We start from the raw sequence: 18,815 nt of genomic DNA, 5'->3' as shown, positions 1-18,815 counted from the left end.
ACCATATGCCCGACGGTGTGTTCCTACCTACAGGTACTAGGCTTGATGACAGCTACCCTGGAATTGGTGCCATGGGCAAGGTTGCATATGTGTCCTCTTCAGTGCTCTCTGCTATTTCGTTGGAACCTGCAGTCTCAGGATTATGCAGTCTGGCTCCACTTGTCAATGGAATTCTGCTCCCGCCTCCAGTGGTAGTTGCAGGAGGATCATCTGAGAAAGGGAGTTCCTTTTCCTCTCTGGCCTGGTTGGTATGACAGTTGCGAGTTTCAATGGTTGGGGGGGCTCACTGTTTAGTGTTAATGGCCCAGAGGTGCTGGAATGCCGAAGAGTCCCATTGGAACATCAATCACCTGGAGGCCTGGGTGGTACGGCTGGGATGCTTTTGCAGTTCAGCCACAGACTTTGGAATCAAGAGGTTTGTGTGATGTTGGACAACGTGATGATGGTGGCCTATATCAATCACCAGGGAGGAACCAAAAGCCAGCAAGTGTTGCAGGAAATAGACCAGCTGATGGAATGGGTGGAAGGTAATCTGCAGATGATCTCGGCTTCTCACATTGCAGGAAAAAATAACGTAAGAGCGGACTTTTTCAGCAGGAAGAGTCTGGACCCAGGAGAGTGGGTGTTGTCAGCCGAGGCATTTCAGCTGATTGTGGATCACTGGGGCCTTCAGTTCCTAGACCTACTGGTGACTCCTCAAAATACGAAAGTTCCTTGTTTTTACAGTCGCAGGAGAGATCTGTGGTCCCTGGGAATAGACACTGTCGTACAGGTCTGATTGCTTTATACCTTTCCTCCGTGGCCCTTGCTGGGTAGGATAATTCACAAGATTGAAGGCCACAGGAGACTAGTACTCCTGGCGGCGCCAGATTGGCCTAGCATCCGTGGTATGTGGATTTGCGACAACTCCTGGTTGGAGGTCCCCCTTCATCGTTCCTGCACATGGATCTGCTTCAGCAGGGACAGGTTCTTCACAAGGATCCAACTCAATTCTGTCTTACGGTTTGACCTTTGAGAGGGCTCACCTGTTAAAGCATGGTTATTCCTCCGTGATAGTTGCCACTTTACTCCGCACTCCACTTCCTTGGCTTATGTGTGGGTTTGGAGAGTTTTTGAGGCCTGGTGTGGGGAGCAGGGTGTTCTTCATTCAATTAAGATCCTTCTCATTCTAAATTTTTTGGAGGATAGATTGAATAAAGGCTTGTCCCTTAATTCCTTGAAGGTGCAGGTTGTGGCTCTTGCCTGTTTCAGAGGCCTGGTGAATGGTGTTCCTTGTCGTCTCTTTCTGATGTGGCCTGTTTTTTAAAGGGAATGAAGCACCTTAAGCCTCCCTTGAGGTTACCAGTTCCATTGTGGAGTCTTAATTTGGTGCTGGACTTTTTGGCAGGCCCTACGTTCTGACCACTGTGTAGCCTTTCCTTATGGTTGTTGACTTTGAAGACTGTGTTCCTGGTGGCTATGTGTTCTGCGTGTGGGATTTCTGAGCTGCAGGCCTTGTCTTGCCAGGACCCATTCCTTTGGGTGACTCTGGGGGCATTACAGCTGTGTACTGTTTCCTCCTTCTTGCCCAAGATAGTCTCAGACTTTCATTTGAATCAGTCCATCTCCTTGCCATCCCTGGATAAGGACAGGGATGCGGAGGAGTTTTGCCTTTTTCACCCCTTCGATGTTAAGCGTCTTGTGTGGTATCTCTGAGTCTTTTCGAAATACGGATCGCCTGTTTGTTCTCCATGGTGGGAGTACACAGGGCACTCCGGCTTCGCGGGCTACCATAGCTCATTGGATTAAAGAGGTGGTCATGGTCACATATGTAGATGCTGGAAAGTCATTGCCTACTTAGGTTAGTGTTCATTCCATTATGGCTCAGGCAGTGTCATGGGGCAAAAGTTAGTCTGTTTTCTCCCATCAATATCTGCCGAGCTGCAACTTGGTCCTCCTTACACACATTTTCCATGTTTTATTGTCTGGATGTGCAGGCCTAGGAGGATGCAGCCTTTGCATGTGCAGTGTTTACTGGACTGCGGGCAGCCTCCTACCAAGTTGGTGAGTAGCTTTGGTACATCCCACTGGTCCTGAGTCCATCTGTCTACACGTTAGGAAATGGGGAAATTATTTATCTGATAATTTTGTTTTCCTTAGTGTAGACAGATGGATTCAGCTTCCTGCCCTCGGCTGCCGCATGAATGTGTCCATAGTCTTTCTGTGGAGCTCTGGGTCCCAAGGGATTGCTGGTAAGGGTTCATCCAGTCCCTAGCTTAGGGTACCTAGAATCTTATGTGAGTTCAGTGTTTGGCTGAGTACAGTTCTATTTTTAATCAAGTTTTTTTGCTAGTCTGTCAGCAGTTGCTTTTGAAGAGAATACTGGCAGGTTGGGGTCCCTGTAGGGTTAAATATACTCTGTTGTCATCTTGCTCTGTCTCCATCTGCTGGCAGGGGAGCATAAACCCACTTGTCCTGAAGCCATCTGCCTACGGTAAGGAAAACAAAATTATCAAAAGTAATTTCTCCATTTGGGTAAAAGGTTGATGGAGCAATAGGACTTGGAGATTGGTGGTCAGAGTGGTCCACTCTGATGAAGAGAACATGACCGGGGGAGGGAAAGGCCACAGGAATAAAAGATGAATTGAGGCTGGGATGGCATTTAAGTAAGATGGGCCTTGGCTGTTTAGTGCAATGTTTGCCAACCTTTATAAGCCCAAGGCATACCTACAGTAATAAAAATGTTATGTGACACACCAACCTTTACAGGGCAGGCCATACAGACATGGAGTGGACTGATATGGTCCAAAGAAGCACAAGGGAAGCATTGAAAGCCCCACCAGTCTCTCCAAAATTTATATCAAACTGAGAGAGGGGGCAGACACACACATGAACTCATCACAGTAGGCCAGTTTCATCTACATACAAGTGCAAGAGAAGGGAGAATTGACTGTAGAGAGGGCAGCCGGCTCGGTTAGATACCTTGGCTGCCAGCGTGCTTCCCTGCTACTGCTTCCTGCAGTCAGAATTAGTCACATCCAGTGCTCAGTGCACGCTCTCCCTGTCAGCCTAGGGATAAGATAGAGACTTGAAAGACTAAAAGAAGGAAGCTCAGGACGGGGAAGATGAGGATGTGCTATGTGCACTATATATGCAGAACAAAGCAGCTGTCTGTACCCTGAATGCTGCCAGTTAATTACTACATTCTCAGATTCATGCTATTACTATTAAGAAGAGGCATGCATGATTAGACATGTTCTCAGAAAGTTGCTCCTATATAGATAATAACCTCCACTGGTAACTTTGTTGCTGTGAAATGCTTAGAGCAGAACCCAGGTGCTGGCCTGGATCTAAGCATCAGGAAGTGGTGATTTTTCTGTGGCCAACCTGATCAGATCTGAAGGCACACTGGTTGGGAAATTCTGATTTAGCACTTTAAAAGCCAAGCACAGGGTCTTGAATTGAGTTGTAGGGATAAGCCAATCACCCTAAAAAGGAGGGTGCAATTGAACTGAACTGTGTGGGAAGTAAAGCCAAATGAAGTTTTAATGTAAATGCCAGTTAACAGCATTGAGGAGAAGAAGCTGCTATTATTCCCCATATCGAGCAATCTGTCTTTGGCTTACAATTTAGCTGGTACTGCTGGACACACAATTGCTGATCTTGTGGCCTTGACAAACTTTATATCCATTTATTAAGCACAATTCCATTCACCAGATGTCTTCCAGCCTACTTTGTCATCTACGTGAGAATCTGCACACATAAACCAGCTAAGTCGTCGTCATATCGGAAACCCATTAATCCTATGCCAGTAGATTGTGGTAATCTCCAGTCATATGCATATGCATGAAGCCTTGATGAAGAAAAGATTTTGGACTTCCACTCGAGACTTTTTATAAGACTTTAACAAAGCTCATTCCAGGCTTCAAGACTGGGCTTCCTGCTGAGCCCTCTCCTGCTCCGTTAACTTTCGAGTACCCACCCAATCTCATCCTTGCCCAAGCCTTTGTAGGCTAAGCTAATTTTTGCTCCTGTTCCCTGCCTGCACAATTTACAGAGGCTTCTGTAAGCTCCAGGTCCACCGCTGCCCTGGTGTTGTGGTGTTAACCTGTCGTTTGCCTGACAGAAGTTCAGCTAACTGTCTGTGCCAGAGACAGGACCCTAACCTAGTTCACCAAAGAGATGACTCGATTGCAGTAGAGAGTGAGAGAGCCTGAGACTGTCCCTGAGACATCTTCATGCACTCCTCGTCAGCATAAGATTAACTGGCTAAATCGCAATGTGTTTGAGATGTCAAGTTATCTTGAGGGTTAGACACAGGTATTTTTATAATCTTTTGTAACCAGAGTGATTTACTCTGTAGAACACAAATTTAAAACAATATCTATCATATATAAAACCATTGCATATATTTTGCTGCTATAAAATTATTATCCACCTTAAGAAAGGTGTAGACATTTTGCTCTGTTTACATGATCTTGGATCTTATTTTATCTGATTTAAAAGTCAAGTAAATCATGTAAAGCTAATGAACTGGTAATATTTCTTCAGTCAACACATAATTAAGACAACCACTTTACTGAACTGATGAAGGGAAGAATAGCTTTCAAAAGTTAGTTGCCAGATGTATTTTATTGGTCCCATAAAAAGATGTCACCTATAACTTTTTGTTGTCCATTATTGCTATATTAAAGTATTTGACTAACATAGTAACCTCAATACTTTTCTTGGTGTGATTTGAAATACTGCCTTCTGATGGTTGATTGATAATATTTGTTTGAAGCTGCTTCAATCTTGAGGTAAAATCAGTACAAATTTTCAGTGCCAAATTAGTTCACCTTTACTTCACTTGTATTGAATTTCGATGATCACTGGCTAAGGTTCAGTTTTAATTGTACTTTGTTGACCTCAACTGGTTTCTGCTCAATTGAAGTATTAAACATTTCTGAAAAGCCAACAGAAATTCTGTTTGTGTTCCCCCTGCTTTGATTTCAAAATGATTATTATTCACATTGCCTATCTACACAGCACTGTGCAGGATAATTTCCAGAGTTGTAAGGGTCCCAAGTGAGCCTACACTAAAGGTAGTTAAGATTAGTTTTGAAGAGTAATCATACAGAAATATGGTTGAATTATCATAAGTTTAAAACTTGTGAGCAGTGACTTTCTTGAAGAATAATCAGTTGCAGATGCTGCAAAAACCTAGCGGCCTATGGCTCTATTGACATCCTCCACTGGCTGCTTCTTGCTTTCTTCAGTTATGTCACTCCATGAGCGGAGCAAGTCTCCCAAGATTGCTGGTCTCCCAAGATTGAAAAAGGGAGACCAGGCATAGGAAATGGGAGTTAGTAGCTGAAAAGTTCTTTTCTGCCCCTTCTACACTTGATCTTAGCCAAAAAGCCGAGAAGCGAACGTGAATGTGTTAGTTTATTCCTAGTGATAATACCCCAAGCTTATTCAAGTGCCATGGGTGATGTATCTCTTCGCTACACCCAGGTCAGCCTTGCAAGAGATGTTTGTCATATTATTTTGGATCCAAAGAGAAAGACCTTAGTTAGCGAGACCACCACCCTAGTGATAGAGAAGATGGCTGCCTGCATCATTGTGCAAACGTAATTATATGGAGATACTGTGGTTTCACAATAAATGAACCAAAGAACCAATATCCCTACAACCTCATTTGCAGAGAACAAAAGTAATGGTATCTGTCAGCTGTATTAACACTTTGTATTCAGCCCAATGGGAGGAGGGCTTCAAGAACACTTTTGGGGTGGGGGAGGGATTTAGCACCACACCTTTTTTTTTTTTTGTAAATAGAGGTTGAGAGAGTCAGGGCTCCACTGATGCTTTTCTTTGGTGGGTAGAAGAGAGAAGAATCTACTGCCATTGACCCCTGAATTCTTTTTTTTTTTTAATCTTGGGGAGTGAAAGAGAGCGGGTATTTAGCACGACCTGCCTGCTGCATTTTTTCATTTGGCCTGCCTTGGTTATACAGATAACTTTAGGGCAGCTATTTGGCTGACCTGAGATATCTGGATAATTTTATCCAGTCAGTGCTGAATTTCACCATTGACCTGATAAAGCTTAGCCATGCCCCTGAAACACCCCCAGCCCCACCTGTTTTTTATTCAGGTAGATTTTGTGCGGGCAACGATTTACTTGAACAAAATTTAGCAGGTGAGTAGGAGAAAATTTCAAGCACTGAGGATTACCTGGTTAACTCCATAAGCTAGCTGGACAAACCCTTTGAATGTTGGTTTTCATTAACATGTTTCTTACTACTCCTTAATGATGTGATATAATTTTACAGAACAATTCACATAACTAAAACAAAGTCTGCCAGTACAATCAAATAATGCTTTTATTTAAATACAAAAATCAGGAAAGGGGTGGTTGAGAGGGCTCTCAGCCATACTTCCCCTCTCAAAGAAAATGCTAGCTCTCTCCTATCAGTTTTTCAAGAAGTCTCTTTCTCTCTCTCTCTCTCTCTCTCAAACTCCCTCAAAAGAAAGTGCCAGTGATTGTGAACTCTTTGAGTTCCCACTGTCCCCACCACCCTGTCTGACCATCCTCTTCACCTAGTCCCATCAGTCTGTGTGTTTCAAACCCCCATCTCTCTCTTACAGTGTCTCCACTCAGTGACTGGCAGTAGCTGGCTTCCTTCTGTGGATGCAAAGGGGCTGGAGCTGGATTGAATGTCATAAAATCTTCCTCCACTTTTCATTTCTCTGCATTAGGAAAACCGACCATTTAGACCTGTTTTCTTTGTCCTGTGTTTTCATCAGTTACCAATCCACAATACAATATTACTTCCTATCCCATTACTTTTCAATTTCCTGAGGAATGTGTCATGAGGGACTTTATCAAATGCCTTCTGAAAATTCAGGTACATTATATCAACTGGCTTATCCATATCCACATGTTTATTCACACCATCAAAAACATTTAATAGATTGGTAAGGCATGCCTTACTAAATACTATAATTCCAGTCCAAACCGGAAAGTCATGTCAAAAATACAATTCCCAGTCAGTCAATCCTCATCATATTGCGTTTAGAAAAAAGTATTATTTTATTTATTTATTTATTTATTTTTTAGAGATTTTGTAAGGTACTCAACAGACTTCATACCTAGCCAGTGCTTAAAAGTTCATGTCATGTTGACTTTAATACTTATCTTTTGGTATAATCATGGGTCCTTGGTTTCAGAAGAATTTTTTAGTTTTCTTCAGTGCAATAATCTCAGTGGGACCGATGCAAAAAAAAAGTGCGGAAAGCGGATAATGAAAAGTCAGAGTTCGCTTTCCTACTTATACATTTGGTTATCAGCATATCTACAGAGCAGCGTAGGTCAAACTTACTGAGCCAGCAACCTATATCATCATGGAGTCTCTCGGCGTTTTTCCGAATTTTCACTTCTGGTCTACCCCGGAACCTTGTTTTTTTAGCAGTCTGCACCCATATGTCATTCACCATCTGATTTGTACTTTAGTCCAAAAAAGGGCAATGACATCATCAATCAATTAACCTAGGGAATTCCACTCAATTGCTACATTCAGCCCTGCTGGAGCTACTGTGATCAAGCGGAAAATCCACTGCATCTCTCGCTCATTTAGAATAATGTTAGGATCTCCACCTCTAGGGTTGGTAGGAACTTGCTCCATGATTCTCCATTGTAATTGTTGGAACATGTGTTGTTTTTCCAAGCAGTGCACTACCATTGGCGCTAAAACTTTCCCCATTGTAATACAAATTCGATGTTGTATAAGTCTTACGCGGATACGTTTGGTGCATCCAATGTAATATAATTGGCAGGGGCACACTATTAGGTAAATCACTCGTGCAGACTGACAATCTGTATAATCTCGTGCAATATATGTGTGCCCCTGTGCATCTGTCCATTGGGTACCTTCAATAGCCTGACTACAAATTGAGCAATGTTGGCATAACCAATGTCCTGGTGATAATGTATTTTCTAAATTGGGTGTAGATCTCAAAAATGAATGTGTTACCATATCACCAATATTTTTGCCTCGACAATACGTTATTATAGGAGACTCCCGAAATATCTCATGTGTTTTCAAAATTGGCCAATGTTGTCGTATTAATGATGCCACTGCAGCTGCCCTATCTGAATATGGCAATGTACACACCATACGTGTATCTGCTTTTTCCTTTGTTCTGTCCAACAGTAGCCACTGTCTCTCAGCTTTCCAAGCTCGTTTATAAGCTTTTTTGATATATTTGTAAGGGTAACCCCGTGCCAATAATCGTCGTTGCAGTTGATCGGCTTTTATCCCAAATTCCTGTTTGGAGAACAAAAACGTAGGAATTGTCCCACTGGTAAATTTTTTCTGAGATGGTAAGGATGGTAACTTCCATAATATAAAAGGGCATTCACTTCACATGGTTTTCTATATAGTGATGTAACTAATTGCCCATTCTCAACTTCATGATTTGTAAATCCAAAAAATTGATGGTGTCTTGATGATAGCACATTGTGAACTGTAAATTACTGTCTAAAGAATTTAACCATTGATGGAACTCTAATAAACGTGACTCATCATCATGCCATAAAAAGAAGACATCATCAATATATCTGATCCAATTACTCACTTTTTCAAACTGTGGTGCTGTATATAATTTAGATTCTTCAAAATTTGTAACATACAAATTGGCCAGGCTAGGGGCCATCGTGGCCCCCATCGCTGTGCCTCAAATCTGTGTATACCATATTTCTTGAAACACAAAAAAATTCTCACATAATGCAAGTTTCGCTATTGATATTAAAAATTCTGTAGGAATCCGATGTGGTCTTGTATGTTGTTCTAAAACTTGTGTGAGAATCTCCAAAGTTGCTTGTTGCGGTATGTTGTGTAGAGTGCTTGTATGTCAAGTGTAACCAAAACTGCTGAACCAATATGAGAAACTGCCTGTACCATATTTAATATGTGATTAGTATCTTTGCAATATGATCTTGCTTCTGCCACAAAAGGATGAATTACTACGTCGATGAAAGAGGATAAAGGTTCCAACAAAGAGCCTATAGTTGTCACTATAGGACATCCAGGAGAATTTTGAAAATTCTTATGTATCTTCGGGACCATGTACATGGTCGGAGCTATTTGGGTATTGCACTCGTAAAAATCTCACTTCTCGTGATGTCAGAAACCCAGAAATGATACTATCTTCTATGATTTCATCAATTTGTGTCTTCAGTCTATAAGTTGGATCTTCATTGAGAATTTCATAATTATTGATGTCTTGCAGGTGTAACAATACCATCTCAATGTACTTTTCTCTATCAAAAATGACGATAGAGAACCGCCTTTGTTCGCTTTTTTTTTTATAACTATTGTATTGTTGTTTTTCAGTCCTTGTAACGCCTGAAATTCTTCACAAGTCCAGTTATAATGTGGGAATATACAAATTTTTTCTAATTCAGCTAAATCCCATAATATTAACTCCATGAAGGTCTTGATAGACGAATCAATAGGACCCGGTGGTATCCAATTCGATTTTGGACGTAGTATTGAAGTTTCTATCGTATCCGTAGTGTTTGCAAAAAATAAAGCTACTTGAAGCTTCCGGAAAAATCTGTAGAGAAACTTCCTACATGTGAAAGCATTATAAAAATAATACGGGACAAAAGATAATCCTTTATTTAAGACATGACCTTGTACTGAAGACAACTGTAGTTGAGAAAGATTAACTACGTTGGATTGCATGACTGCGAGCGGGTCCATGGTTGCTGTTCTATGTCTGGTGGAAAAAACTGACGTGGTTGACGAAAAAAATGTCATCCTCCTTGAGTTCGATATGAAGATCTATAATTACTTCTAGTTGGATTAGTATTAATTTTAGAGGAATTATTAGATGCCATTTCCTCATCTGATCCTGATGATGTGGAATCTTCCGACGAACCTGCAAATGCAACTTTTTTGGGGGGATTGTTCCCGCGTCTTTGCCAAGGATAAATTTGCCCCGACCCGTAATCCTTTTCGTCACGTTTATATTTAGTGATTTTATATTGTTTTAAATCCAATCGAAATTTCTCTACTGATTGATTAAAATCATGCAGGTTTTGTTCATATACATCAAGGGCTTCCGACCTTAGCAATGTTTGTTTCATTTCTTCACATTCAACCCGGACTGAATCTGCTAATTTGTTGGCAGTTTCAATTAATAGCAGCATAATATCCAAAGAAGATGGATACGTTCTTTGGAGTTATGTTTTCTGCTGTGCCCTTAGTACAATTTATGCAGCATTGCTTCTGTTTGTTTTCCTGTAATGGCAGAATTGAATATGCTTAATAAAATATTTTGGAAAAAAAAAGAAAGCTTCTCAATGTCCTCTCTGAATAGAAGTTCCCTTTAATAGGAAGCTGAATTTGATGACTGATTTCTTAGACAAAAAAGCCAACAAGCCACCAACATAGAGAGTCATGATATGAGCCACAGCCCACAGAAAATCATATGAAGCATCCACCAAAAATGCTGTGCCTGTCTCCAGCTGAGCCGCTTTTTCCATTTCTGCCCCTGTCTCTTCTCCATGAAGCTTCCTGGAACCACTGAGATAAACTGAGAGACAATCTGGACACAATACCGCTACAGATCCGCTGTGCACAGAGCAAGACCACAGCATCAAAGGTGTGCTTAAACAGGGACTCTATCTTCCAGTCCTAAGCATCTCTAAGGGATGTACTCCCTTCCACAGAGATCATAGTATTTCTTGTGACCATACACACAAAGACATTCATTCTGGGAGTTTTATACTTTTTCTTCTCCTCCTCCATGAGAGAATAAAGCTTCATCATCGTTTTGCCTCCCTTAAAGGTGCCTTTGGGAAATTTTCACTCCAAGGAGATTAGATCCCCTATGGCTTCTTTAGCTGTTGCCTGTGGTAAGCTTCTTCTCAGAAGAGTTATGTGGAGTTGGTGAGTACGTGCATAAGTAGCCTGTGGGCAGGTCAAGTGAATTTTCATCCAGATAAGTAAATTATGTTTTTTTCATCATGAATCACAGCCTGCTTATTTTTAGTAGTTGAGTCTGGTAATTTTGAAGCTTTTATATTTGTCTACTCTTCATTTAAATCCACCTGAGCTGCAAAAATGACAAGTGACGGATGAGTGACAGTCACAGTCCCAATGGAGACTTTGCAATACTCCAATACTGTGTAATATCAGCGTCTTTGAATGATGGTCATGAAAATTCTAGTGATTCATACTACAAGTCAATAATGTATTAGCATTCCACTCAGTTACATAGATGGATTTTTTCACCGTTTTGGGTTCCTCTGTTTCAAGTTTAATGCAACTGCAACATTGCTCTCCCCTTAGACGGCAGGGTGGAAAGAAGAATTGGTTTTAGATGACAACCAAGGGTCCAAACTTCTACGGTCTGGGGTTACTGATACGTAGACATACGGTTAAAAGCACAAGACTGCTTCTACAGCCAAGTCCTAAGGAAATGAAGAAAGTGTGCATGGAGCTAACTTGCTGGTGGGCAGTTACTACCCTTCGCAGAAGGCATGGAGATTACTGCCCTTAACCAATAAGCCTCAATACTTTTAATGCAACTGCAACATTGCTCCCCACTTCGACGGCAGGGGGAAACGGGGAATTGGATTCAGACAACAGCCAAGAGGGCCCTGACTTCTACGGTCTGGGTTACTGATAAGCAGACATAAGGGGAAAAGCACAGGACTGCTTCTAATGCAAAGTCCATAAGCAAAACATGTCAAGCAGCACTGTTTGAATTTTCAATAAAGCTCATCACCCAGCAAAACATGTTGCTTGCTGCAATTTTTATGGGTTATCATAAAGCTTGGGTATAACTGCAAAAAGCAGCAGTTACTACCTTAAGAGAAACATGGGAGTAATCTGTACAGAGTGGCAGTTACTACCATCAGAAGCTTGCTGAGCAGACTGGATGGACCATTTGGTCCTTTTCTGCCATCATTTCTATGTTGCTATGGGATGTTATTTGTGGGTAAGTTAATTTATTTTGGGGAACCTGAAATGATATTTTAGCAGCTGCTAAGGACCCCAAAAACTCCCTAGTCATAGATGCTTTGAAATATGATCCAAACATTTGAAACATTTTGAAAAAGCAATTTTGATTAGGTGCCATTTTCAATATTAACTTAAGCTCATACCTTAAATATCAAACAAAAAAAAAGTTACCTTTGTCTTCTAAAGCTGTAAACAGGGCTGGATGGCGTGCTTATTCAATCCACTCATCTGAAGTTGGCCCTGTAAAGTCCTGTCCAAAAGATATGCTATTTCAGACTTGTGCATGCAACTTGACTTTCACAATTTTAGCACTTCATTTTTTCCCCTCTTATCCTTAAATTTGGCCCTGAGTTGGTGTGTCATATCTTTTCTATGACCATAGTTGGGTCCCACCTAAAAACCCACTTTTTTGAGGTTGCTTTTGAATCTCAAACCATGGTTCCTATTCATAGACTTGTTGATTTTAACCATCTTTACTGTAATAAATAAATGTCATGAAACCTCTTACTTGTCTGAGAATTTTAACTAAAGTGATGGAAAGTACAGCACTGCGTGCCTTTAGCATTGCAGAAATAGGTAATAGTAGCAAGTTGTATTGGAAGAAGGGCCTCAGAAATGCTTGAGCAGTAGAGCCAAGCAACAGATGAGATGATATTTTAAACAACTAATGAGGTCAGACTGAATTGAATATATGGCTCCTAGCCTTTCCCAGTAGATGGTAGGTGTTGAGAATCTCTTGTGTGTGTCTCATTTAAAAACTTTCATTCCAAATGCTTTGCATGGAAGCGAGATGGAGTTTTTACACGAGAACATAGTTAATAGATAAGCAATTTCTGTACATTTTTTTAGTTTCTGTATGTGATTTCCATATCTGAGAACAGCCTCTTCTGTTTTGTTTTTTTGTAATGTAACTAATAGAATTCTAATTTCTATCATCCAGTTATTTCTGAACCTGAATTTTTTAGAAATCCAAATGCCTCATGTTTATCTTCAGAACTGTATATTTTTGTGGTATCATCATGATGACTGAGAGCATCATGATTTCTTTGACATGTTGCTAACCTTTAAGGCAGAAGGAACCTGAACAAATGTTATCTTCTTTACAGCTTGTGCAGATTATTATTAATACAACCCACCTAGAAATTTCCTGCAAGTTCCTTGAGGAATTCATCACCAATATCACTAATGTGCTCCCAGAAACTGTCCATACCACCAAACTATATGGCTTAACTACCTTCAAGGTAAGAATCCCTTGAATCTTACCCCATTTGCTTAACTGACCTGACAAATGTCTTAACAGACTGTAAAGTGATGTGTGAGGACTGTGAATAAATTCTGTGCACAGCCACAATTCCTGCTCTAATTCTCAAGCTGGGGAGGCATCCCCTGAAAACATTTTCCCTTCAAGAGGAAAAGACCATTTCAACAGTACTTTGAAGTGGTATCTACTAGCCATCTGAAAGTCACATTTGTACTCTGCTCTGTAGGGAAGCCTGTGGAATGTTATAACAAGTGAGTTGAGGTAGGTTGCGATAAAAGGGCAAAATGGAAGGCATCTCTTGATGGACTATGATGCACCAGTTTTTGATCTCCCACAGTATTTGGTAAAATGCCAGACTGAATAGACTGTTGATTAGAGATGTGCATTTGTTTGCAACGAAATAGGAAATATAGATGAAATTTCCTATTTCATCACAGTTCAGGGGGGTCCCCGAAACGATAGGAAAACCCATGAAATTTCATGTGGTTTTCTTATCGTTTTCGGGGGAAGGGGGGGGGGGATGAAGGGCACATAAAATAAAATTTAAAAAAAAACCCAAACCCACCCAAACACTTCAGATTTAATTAATTAAAATCCCCCCTCCCGACCCCCCCCCCAAAAAAAAAACAACTTGCTGAAAGTCCCTGGTGGTCCAGCAGGGGTCCCGGGAGTGATCTCCCGCTCTCGGGCCATCAGCTCCCAGTAAACAAAATGGCACCGATGGCCCTTTGCCCTTACGATGTAACAGGGGCTATCGGTGCCATTGGCCAGCCCCTGTCACATGGTAGGAGCAATGGATGGCCCGCATCATTTTTTTTAAGATGGCGCCGGCCGATCCTACCATGTGACGGAGGCCGGCAAGTAGCACCGATAGCCCCTGTCACATGGTAAGGGCAAAGGGCCACCAGTACCATTTTGTTTACTGGGAACTGACGGCCCCGAGAGCGGGAGATTGCTCCCTGGACCCCCGCTGGACCCCACCAGGGACTTTAGGCAAGTTTTTGGGGGGGGGGGGGTCAGGAGGGTGGGGTATTGTAATTAATTAAATCTGAAGGGTTGGGGTGTTTTGGGGGTTTTTTCGGTTTTGGGACAAAATTTCCTGCGGCGGGCCGATAACGAAGGCCGAACTGAAAGGTTCGGCCGAATCACATCTCTACTGGATTAGTTTGGATGTCCAAGGATAGTACAGAAGGGTGCCAGGACATATAAAATCATTTTAAAAATCTAGTTGAGGGGAGGAAGGGAAAATGGCATGGACTGTGTTTCTTTTGTTAAATCATGAATTTTACAGTGAATTGATGTGTGAAAATCTACTCTGGAAATGTTCATTGAGACCCATCACATGAACATCCTGTACTGATTGCAGAGTATAATGTATACATCTGCCACCATAGTTATTTCTTTCCTCTGTGTTGATCCTGCTACTATGCTGTTTTGACTGCACAGTAACAGGGAGGACAAAGCAAGCCAAACAAGTACAAGCTAAAAAACTCAAAAGAAAAGGCAAGGCACACAGAGGCATGGCAACCTTTAACTCTTAATTTAATGATGTGACCATAATCACTGAAAGGTTTTAAAGGAATGCCCAGTGGTTAGAAGTTAGTGTTGTGCACTATTAAACAGAAGCATTGTTTGAGATTTCCAGCTCAGATGCTTTTTTCTTGGTGTGAATGGAGGCTGGCAATATATATATTGTAGCACTTTTATACCATTGTAAGAGAGACAAATTTGGTTTTCACAGCAAAACCAACTATTCATTCTAAGAGCACTCAGCCCTGAAGATTGGTGCGGTGCTTATGGGGAGGAAGATAAAGGGTAGTGGAGACCATGTATAATAACTTGATAAGCATACCTGGAAGCTTTTGATTTCCAGTCATCTGACATTACAGTAAATAGGGGGGGGGGGGGGTAGGGGCAAGAGACCCGATGTGCACAAACTTACTCTTGTACACACACACATTAACACTCAATGTTCGAGATCATTTTCCACACACATGCTCATTCTTACATCCTAACTCTCATTCCTCATTCTCTGACACATTCTCACATGCTCACTTACAGCTTACTCCTCTCATTTTCCCCACATACACACCCCTCTCACACATATGTTCACTCATTCACTTCTCTCCCTCTTCCACACACACATGCACACTCACCCTCACACCCATGTTCATTCACACTTTTACTTCTCTTCCTCCTACACACACACACTCACAGACATGCTCTTTACTTCTCTTCCTCCTACACACACACTCACAGACATGCTCTTTACTTCTCTTCCTCCTACACACCCACTCACAGACATGCTCTTTTCCCTCCCCCATGCACACACCCATTCACATATATACACATGTACACACACATGCCCCCTCACATATATATACAAACACACATGCCCTCCCTCACACATACACATGCCTCTTCACATATACACACACATGCACACATACCCCTCCACTTACTACCTCTTCCCACCCCAAACTCACCAGTAACAGCAGCCTACTCCTGGATAGGAAAACTCCTTCCAGCCAATAACAGCAGCAGCAGCAGCAGTGGCTTCCTCCCTTCCTGTTCCCGCAGGCCATTCGGAAGCCTCCTCCCTTCCTGCCTGCTAGCATTGGTTTGCAGGCTCAGGAAGAAGAAAGGAGGTCTCTGATTGGTCACAAGGCATGGAAAAGGAAGGAGGCATTCTATTGGCCCATGTAGGCCAGTCAGACACCTTTTAAATGGCTGCTTCACAGCAGCAGGGCACCCGGAAATTACAGTTGTTGGCCCGAAGACCTGGCAAGTCCATTAGAATTCAGGAGTCTCCTGGTCAAATCTGGAGAGTTCCCAGGTATGTTGATAAAGAGAATTAGTTAAGGAAAAAGATCTTGCAGGGGTGGATGAACAAATATAAGGCCAATGCTTACCCTCAGTCACTGTGGAAATAAAGGTTAGTAAATCAAAAATACAGAGTTATACCTTTGTATTGGACTACCTTAATACATTTCTTGACTAGCTTTTAGGAGCTGATACTTCTTTCCTCAGGTCCAAACAGAATGAGCAAAAGATGATAATCCTAGAAAATATAAATGAATCATTACACTGTTGTTGAAATGCATGTTAAGAGAAATGCAGGTGTGGGGGGATCTGATGGATGATCAAAAGGAAAAATGCAGTGGAATTTTATGGCTCATGATGAGTTAAGAAATTCAGGTCTCTGGGTCTTTTTTTGTCCATTCCAAGGCATTAGATCATTTTAACTTCAAATGTATTATGTTCGTGGATTGCTTTGAATTTCCTTTTTAGTATACTGATCAAAATGTAGTTGATGCAATGGTCTGATTTTACAACGTGCTCCTCCATGGAGCTGGTGCTTTAGTTTTCTCTGCAATGTTTTTTGGGGGTTTTTTTAACTGTGTATTTATGATTTGAAAAAAATACAACTCAAGAAAATCTTGATGTCAAATAAACATCACAAGAAAAATTAGAAAAGATCAAAATATATCAAAGAAAAGAAACTGATATTTAATAAGTCTACAGTAAAAACAAAACTAATAAACAATGGAAATAGAAAAAGGAGAGCAACAAGTTTTGATTTTTTATCTGTGTAAGCTGATTCCTTTTTATTTTATTTTTTTTACTTCTGGCAGTTTCACCAGTGTAGCATTCCTATTCATATTTTTTACACTGAATAATCTTATACTACATTAGAGAAGGAACATGGGTAGTATCCTCTTATGCTGGTAACTGCGTGGGGCTGTAATATGTGCTGACAGTGTTTAGTGTGGTATATTGCAGGGATTTGTGCCATTCTCTGTTTAAAGCTTACCGTTTTACTAAATTTTGTTTTAGATTATGTGTTTGCTGGAAGGCCATTACCAGCAGACCAGGGAATAGCTTTTTCAGTGATTCATCCTCCAGGATTTAAAACAGTGGGATCTTACTCTTTGCAAATTATGCCAGCATATATCTCTGGATCCCAGAATCACCCACAGGAGGTCCTACTCATGCTCCTCCCCTAATGTAATATATATTATTCAGTGCAGAAAATGTGAAGAGGAATGCTACGTTCAGACAGAAATTAAATAAAAGAAATACACTTACACAAACACAAGATCAAACGTCATAGAGAAGGTCAAAGCAATGCATGCATGGAGGAGCTTTTTTTTTTTTTTTTAATTAGACTACTGCCTCAAGGACTTTATGATCAGTATACTAAAAGGGAAATTCAGAATAATCCAGGGATGTAAGTTAGCTGAACTTAAAATGATCAGACATTTTGGAACTGACTAGAAAGGACTTGACAGAGACCTAGGTTTCTTAACTCATTATGAGCCATAAAATTCCACTGCCTGTCACCTTCTGATCAGCCATCAATCCTCCCACACATACACTTTTCCTTTCTCCTTCACACTACTATCGGAATACGTTTTATTATTCAAGTATTTTTCTAGTAATACCATCTTTTGCCTATCAGCATGGATTAGCTTCCGAAAGCTAGTCAAGAAATTTTAAGTTGTTCCAGTCAAAAGGTATCACTTTCTTTGTTGAGCTTTATTTCTGTGTATTTAAATGGATTAAGACAGTAACCACACTACTTTACCCTCAGTTACTACCATTCCATGGAAAATGCATTGACTGTGAATAAAATTTAAAATAACACTGTATCATACACATCAGTGTTTCAAAACATTAAAAACCTCATATGAAAGGTGCATCTCATGTCATAAATATGCTTACCACCTTATATGTGACTCGCTCATACCCCATATCAGATTACCAGTTCTAGTTCTGAAGTCATAAAAGTGGCTTTAGGTGTTAATGCAAATAAAGAAGTTAGAATAATCATCATTTTATTATGCAAAAATTGTATAAACTTGTGAATTAAGCATCAAAAACTCAAAATTATAATTCCATAAAAAATTGTTCAGCTGAAAGTATTTTAGTTTTCAGCATGCTCTTTGGACAAGCAGGACCTTAATGAGGCACACAAATGGGTGACACTGTTCAATTGTGCTGAGATGGAAAAGAACTCTCAGAGCTCCGAAAACCCAAGAAGGATTTTCTGAGCATATGTGGATGTTCCCATGCAGCTGCTGCATAAGTTGCCTCAGTCTTTTTACTTTCGCTCATGTGAAAGAACACATTTTCGTTTGCCTTTAGCTGATACTCTCATGTTTTTTTCCTCTTTATTACTTTTATCTCTTTTTTGCCCAGGCCTACCTCTTGGGGCTGAGCTGAGCTGAGCCCAGCCAGGGCCTCTCCGAACCCCTCAACCTCCCTCCTGCCCTAAAAAATAATTTTCCAAAACAGGGAACCTTCCTGGTCCTCACGTACCCCTTCCCAGGGGGTCCTGGAGAAAGAAAGGTGCAGGAGTGATGCCCACGCAATCCCGCCTTGCCACAATCTCTTTAAAAATTGTGCCGGTGGCTCCGAGGCTAGCACCAAAGTAACATAACTTTGCTGCCAGCCCCAGAGATGGTCAATATTATGTTGTATGACCAGCCCTGACTACCGCCAAAGTGACGCCAATAGCATCACTCCTGACCTTCCTTTCTCCAGGACCCCATTTAAGGG

General features: G+C 41.1%; 1 protein-coding gene and 1 pseudogene across 1 annotated transcript in view; one reads left to right on the top strand and one right to left on the bottom strand.

Annotated features, from left to right (window-relative positions):
- The window catches only part of EXOC6B (exocyst complex component 6B), a 1,306,513-nt gene that overhangs the window by 678,066 nt on the left and 609,632 nt on the right, over positions 1 to 18,815 (top strand). The window contains 1 exon segment of the mRNA XM_029594539.1: positions 13,099 to 13,233. Coding sequence (XP_029450399.1) covers positions 13,099 to 13,233 — 135 coding nt within the window.
- Positions 5,237 to 5,391, bottom strand: LOC115082751 (annotated as a pseudogene).

This window comes from Rhinatrema bivittatum, chromosome 1 (assembly GCF_901001135.1).
Source record: "Rhinatrema bivittatum chromosome 1, aRhiBiv1.1, whole genome shotgun sequence".
In the NCBI taxonomy this organism is placed as follows: Eukaryota; Metazoa; Chordata; class Amphibia; order Gymnophiona; family Rhinatrematidae; genus Rhinatrema; species Rhinatrema bivittatum.
Note: the sequence above shows the minus strand (reverse complement) of the source record. Positions and strands in the feature narration are given on the sequence as shown.